Source organism: Hakea prostrata, chromosome 8 (genome assembly GCF_041222555.1).
Source record: "Hakea prostrata isolate BN-2017 chromosome 8, UWA_Hpros_2, whole genome shotgun sequence".
Classification (NCBI taxonomy): domain Eukaryota; kingdom Viridiplantae; phylum Streptophyta; class Magnoliopsida; order Proteales; family Proteaceae; genus Hakea; species Hakea prostrata.
In genome coordinates this window covers 37578664-37584791 of record NC_142607.1, presented here as the reverse complement: position 1 = coordinate 37584791, position 6128 = coordinate 37578664, and the positions used below count along the sequence as shown (strand labels likewise).

General features: G+C 35.3%; 1 protein-coding gene and 2 non-coding genes across 3 annotated transcripts; 2 read left to right on the top strand and 1 right to left on the bottom strand.

Annotated features, from left to right (window-relative positions):
- Positions 1-1851: 1851 nt before the first annotated feature.
- Positions 1852-1925, bottom strand: TRNAI-AAU (transfer RNA isoleucine (anticodon AAU)). The gene has a single exon. It is a non-coding gene; the product is annotated as a tRNA-Ile (tRNA).
- Positions 1926-2023: 98 nt separating this feature from the next.
- LBD21 (LOB domain-containing protein 21) lies at positions 2024-3013 on the top strand. The gene has a single exon (XM_089166128.1). It carries the CDS (start codon positions 2091-2093, stop codon positions 2565-2567), a length of 477 nt encoding a protein of 158 aa, XP_089022254.1. The 5' UTR covers positions 2024-2090; the 3' UTR covers positions 2568-3013.
- Positions 3014-5204: 2191 nt separating this feature from the next.
- Positions 5205-5276, top strand: TRNAG-UCC (transfer RNA glycine (anticodon UCC)). Its single transcript has one exon. It is a non-coding gene; the product is annotated as a tRNA-Gly (tRNA).
- Positions 5277-6128: the final 852 nt, after the last annotated feature.

The following is a 6128-nucleotide window of genomic DNA, read 5'->3' as shown; positions in this document are numbered from 1 at the left end:
CAACAAGCAACTAAGGTGACCTGCAACTCAACTTGGTTGGATAATGTTGGGCACCAATCCCACAAATGGAGTGTTACATTGCAACTGAAAACCCTACTAGGTAAGAAGATTTGATGTGATTCAAACAACTCAAAACTTGGTATAGGCATGCCCAATCTCATCTAAATTTTTTTTTCCTCAAATATTTTATTGTCGGCCAATGCTGATCCACCAATATGGTATCACCCCAGAATCAAGATCAGCTATGATTAATATAGGTTTTTCTACAGGGGCTAAAAATTAATAAACCACCTTTGAAGGCACATGAAGAAACCAACTTTTTCTACCAAACAAATTAATGGTCATTTATAAACAGTTCTGAAACAGTTTGTCTCACAAAATAAAGCTAAAACTGTACTGAGAAAGGAGAATGCATGAACTGATTGGCTATAGATGAGAAAAGCCAAAGTTGATACTGTTCCACCGAAAGTCAAGTGGTAAAGGTACAGTTTAGGGCACCATTGACAAGTTTTATTGCTCATTGCCCACACATTGACCAAAAGCAAAGAAAGAGGAGCCATCTCTGTTTAAGGTGAAGTGTTATGTGATAGCTTTGTAATCATGCCTTGCTTCTTCCTTACCTCTTATCTTTTTGCTTGGCTATTTTGAAAATGACACCACCACCCATTGGTCCCTCTTCTCCCAGCCACTTCTTCCCTCTCAAGTGGGTTCTTCTTTGGATTCCTCATAGATTCTTCCACCACATCTTGTCTAAAACCTAAGTTTACCATTTTGCTTTCTCTTTTCCTCTTTTTCAATCTTTATTACCCTTTTGAGTTTTTTGTTTAATTAGTAAAACAAATCAAAATCTCTTCAAGTTTTTTGCTAGGTTAAAAGGATTATTGGATTGTGCTTGAGGAGTTTTTCTTGGAAATGATTTGGATTTCATATGTTAGAATTTCAAATTCAAATCCAATTACACAACTGTCATTTCATTGGAATGCATCAAGTAGCACTAACATTTATTTATATGCTAAATATGCAAAAATAACTAATCATACTGAAGTAGTATGTAGAAAGGAAAAAAATTTCGTTCTGTTCCTTTCGGAAAGGGAGACTCGTTGATCTACTGATTGCAGCTTTCTTCAAACTTCAGAAAAAGCATAAGAAAAACAAGAGAGGCTCGAATAGTACAATCCCTTCGTCTCCCTAGAATAAAAGGGGTGTTCTCGTAGCTTTTAGTATGTGAAGATACATTATTTAGGTGCTCTTTTTCCCATTGAAGAATTAGATCTAACATGATTCCAAATAGAAAAAAATCATTTTGAATTATTATTATTTTTTTGGTAAACCACAATTCATTCAACAGAAGCAACAAGAGAGATATCTGAGATACAAAGCCTAGTAATCTAGGTTGTGGAAATAGGTCAATCAAACCTCCTTGGTAAGGAGACAACCTTCCATGTCAGAGAGTCAGTTACGTTGTTAGTCTCTCTTAGAAAAAAGGTTCCCAGCCAAATACTTAATATCCCAAATCACAACTTTGAATTATTTGAGTATTACTTGAAAGAGGAAGTCTTGAGTCTTTAAAAGTGAAAATAAAATAAACAGCCAACGGAGAGCTGTTCTAGTAGTGGGTTCGACTCTTGCTGAGGCATATTGATATCACCATTCCCGACTTAATAAAGCCCATTTTGTACAAAAAAATAAAAAATAAAAAATAAAAAATAAAAAATAAAAATATAAAAATATAAAAATATAAAAATATATAAATATATATATATATATAAAAATAAAAATAAAATAAAAATAAAAATAAAAATAAAAATAAAAATAAAAATAGAAAAAAAATATATATATAATAATTCAAAATGGCCCATGCAGGTCTCGAACCTGCGACCTTCGCGTTATTAGCACGACGCTCTAACCAACTGAGCTAATGGGCCAGATGTAGTTGAAACTTATAAATACTTTTTAAGAATGCAATGACAATATGGAGGGAGAGATGATATTAGACTTGTGATGTTAGCACTAATAAATTAAAGAAAGCTGTGTGGTGGGCAGTAAGTGGTGACCGGTGTGAGGTTTGGGAAAAGAAAACTGAAGAACATATGAAGGGTGAGTTGAGATCAACTTCTTCATGTGCAGCCTGCAAGTTACTGAAGAGGAAGTGCAGTTCTAATTGTATCTTTGCTCCCTACTTCAGGGCCGATGATTCACATAAGTTTGCCAAGGTTCACAAGGTCTTTGGAGCAAGCAACGTCAGCAAAATACTTGCAGAGGTGCCGGAGCAACACCGTGCTGATACTGTGAATTCTCTGGTATATGAAGCAGAATTGAGGATTAAAGATCCTGTCTATGGTTGCATTGGTGCAATTGCTATCTTACAGAATCAAATGCTTCAACTCCAGCATGACCTTGCCATTGCTAGAGCTCGTCTTGCTCTCTATACTCACTACCTTCCTCCTCTTCCTCCTCCACCAGATCAGTTTCTAATCTTGGAAGGGATCAAGAGTGATAGCAGTGTTTATTTTGATAAGGGTTCCTCAGAGTTTCAATACCATGGTCCTCTTCATCTTCTTCAATGACCTTCCTTCTTCAATCACTGCTCTTATCTTGTTTCTCTTGTTAAGCAAAGATCAAATTCTGTGAGATTGAAGACACATCTAAATTCAAATAGTATTAATGTATGACATCAATATTTATGGTAATTTTTAGTTGATTCTGGATGATTTTTACTGGTTTTTCCATGAAGAATTGTTTTGGCAAATCATCTACAACAGCTTTCTCTGCCATAGGGCATCCAATGAAAAAAGTTTCAGAAGAAAGAAAGCATTTGAGATAGGTTGGTGGGTGGGTCATGGATATGTTTCTATATTAATTATGGTTGATCTGACTATTCATTCTCTGGCCTTTACACTTGTATGACACTCTACAAGGCAACTTAATAGTACTAACTACCACTATGAAGGATCCAATAACTCTCAGAAGTTGATGATTGCTATGTATAAGTATACCCAACTTTTTTTACTGGATGTTAGAAGAATGATTCCCATCCACATATTTTAGTGGGCGATCCGAATGATTCATTTTCTAAGATTTGTAACGCAAGCAGAGGGCTTGAGCCACTGGGTTGACCCATTTATTTGATTTAAATTTTATAAATATGTACAATTTGTTCTCTTAGAGGGTCATTATGAGAATTGAGAATTTTTGCCTTATGGTTTCGGGTGAGAGTTTTGTGACGTCATTCTGGCGATTAGTGAGAGATCTCTATTTTAATCTTTTTTCACATATGGGAAAAGTTCTTCTTCTTCCTTCATAGACGTAGCACATCACATTGGTTTGAATCTTTGCGTTGGTATAATCATAATTAAACTTATGGACAATGAGTTTACTTCAATGCTAGATGATAGGGTTTTTTTTTTCAACTGTGGTTGATGACAATTGACAAGGTACTTTGACATAACTGATCCATATAACCCTAACCAAACCCTAGATTTGCCTTAGTTACTGGAGTGGCATTGAACACACTATTTTTCCACACGAGTTCCATTAATCCTTAATCTTGAATCAATTTATCATCCAATCCCACATCTTGTAAACCCAAATCCTAATTGATTTGGCTCTATAACCATGATTTACTGGACTATTCAAGGTTAAATTTTAGAGTTATGAATGTGAAGATTGAATTGGACATGTTTGAATCAAGAAGCCAAAATAGAGATACAGTGTGTTCTGCAACCAATACAAGCAATCTTCCAAACTTTATTTAATTTTAGAGTTACTAGGATAGATGTTTTAAGGCAAAAATTATAATTCTCTGTGATTATGCATCATGTAAATTTCCCGATATATCCTTAAGGGCCTAATGTGTCTAGATGGCCATTTGTTGACATTGGGTCTTGTTCAGAATTTCGAGTTCTTCGAGATGACTAGTTGTGGGGCTTTAACTATTCGGAGGTCATGTATTCTTTTTTCTCGCGTGTTTTTTGGGTATAGGGGCATTTTGGTCATTTTGTTGAGATAATGTTTTTCTCTTGTAACAATGCATGGTCTCTGAATAGGATTGAGAGGGATAGAGAAATGGCTAAGTTGTAAGTCTGCTCTTCTTCCTCATTGTAAAACATCAAATCTATTCGGCTTTGGACATAGCCTTCGGGTGAACCATATAACCATCTGTATTTTTGCTTCGTTTTCTAAGATATAAAAACTTAACCTTGAGTTAAATGAGTTTAGATTAGAATCAATATTTTCGAGTTGGAATTCTCTACCCTCATAGATAGAGGACTGTAATCTCCTCACACTTGATCTCCACCCCATATTTAAGAAGCAAATTCACTTTGTTAATGCTCAGAAATAGACTCTTCGTGTGGTAAAGGGATGTAAGGGAAACACAATCTTCTATCTCTGTGTGTAGAACAAATCGAGACTGGTTTTCTTCTATGTTCTTATGAATGTGTCTTAAGCACTGAGTTGGGTAGCAATTCTTGTTCAACTGAGACCCCAAATTAATTGCAATCCTCAAGTTTGGCATGACCCTGTCTAGTTCTCACAAATGGCATGTCGTTTGGAAATTTCTTCGATTTATCATCATACTATGTGGGTTCTAAAGAAATGTGATTCTGATATATTAATGCATTGAGTAGAGATACACTTATATATATATATAGGTGCACACATAGACTATTGTGTTTAAGAATATAAGAATACAAATCAAGAACACAATAGAAATACAATATACGATACAGTTGGGGACTAAGCTACTATATATACAGGTGGTTTATCCTTTACAGGTTCATCTATTGAGTAAAAAAGTTAAATTGGATGAGCATCCATGCATGCATGGATCCATTATATGGGAAGCTTGTGTCTCTTTTTATCTACAAAGTTACCATAGGCATCGTTAGTTAGGATCCCTCACAGTAAAGTATATTGAACATCTAGTGTTTTGGTTTTAGAAGAACTATCTACACTTTCATATCCTTCAGAATAAAACCTACTCTCAGAGTCATAGTCTCAGACTTTATATTTTTGCATGTTTCAGATTTTAACACTGCATAAGCATTTCCTTGACGAGATTTCTACCTTGACCAAATAACATCACTTTTTGATAAATTTCATCATTAATAGAAAAATATTCCTAAATTATACAGAAAATTTTAATTATTTTATTTAATTAAAAAACATATTTATAATTAATTAAAGACATACTTCATTATCCAGCGTTTGTAGTCCAACGGTTAGGATAATTGCCTTCCAAGCAATAGACCCGGGTTCGACTCCCGGCAGACGCATTTGGTGATTTTTTAAATTTTTTTTTGGGGGGGGGGGGGGGGTGCTTGCCCTTCTAGAAAACAACATTTAAACTCTATTCAGATTTTTTTTTGTCCCCATCTAAGAAGAAAACATTAAGACTCTATACATCCTCAACTCACAAGTCAACAATTTGGGAAACTATCATATGTAATGTCACATTTTTGAATTTCAATCTTTCATTTCTTTGAAGTTGTTTTCACTTAATTGAAACTCAGAGGTCATGAAAATTGACTACGGCACCGTTCTAGAAAAGCAAGTGTTTGTTAGACAAGGACCTTATAGGACTTTCCTCCATGTTGCCATTGCTTCCAAGTGTTTGTTAGATAAGGACTTTAGGCCACCATTCTCTCACATCACAATTGGTTTGAGAACTGGTGTGTATCAGGGATAACCCAAGGCCAACGTAAAGTCATAAAGTATCGTACTACATGTGGTCTAGATACTTTCCCTCATGCCTAGTGCCCTTTTTGTCCAATATTCTTCTTCACCTAGGAATGATATCCTCAATCAAAGGCGTTTGCTGGACCACATTCCTTAACCCTATGGTCATCCACATATGTTGGGGTGGATGCCTCTCGTGTTTCCTTATGACACTCAAGTCGTCTTTTGGACACCCCATGAGCTCAGCCCTAGCATATGTAACTCTATCATCACATGATGACAATGAGCTTGTTTGATGCACATAGGACATAGTCGGGGCGGGAACCAGGATTTAATCTTCCGTTCATGCAAAGTTTCACTCATTTCATAATAATTATACAACACCAATATAAATTAGAATTTAGAATAAATAAGATACACAAGATATGGCAATGTATTTCCTCACTTGT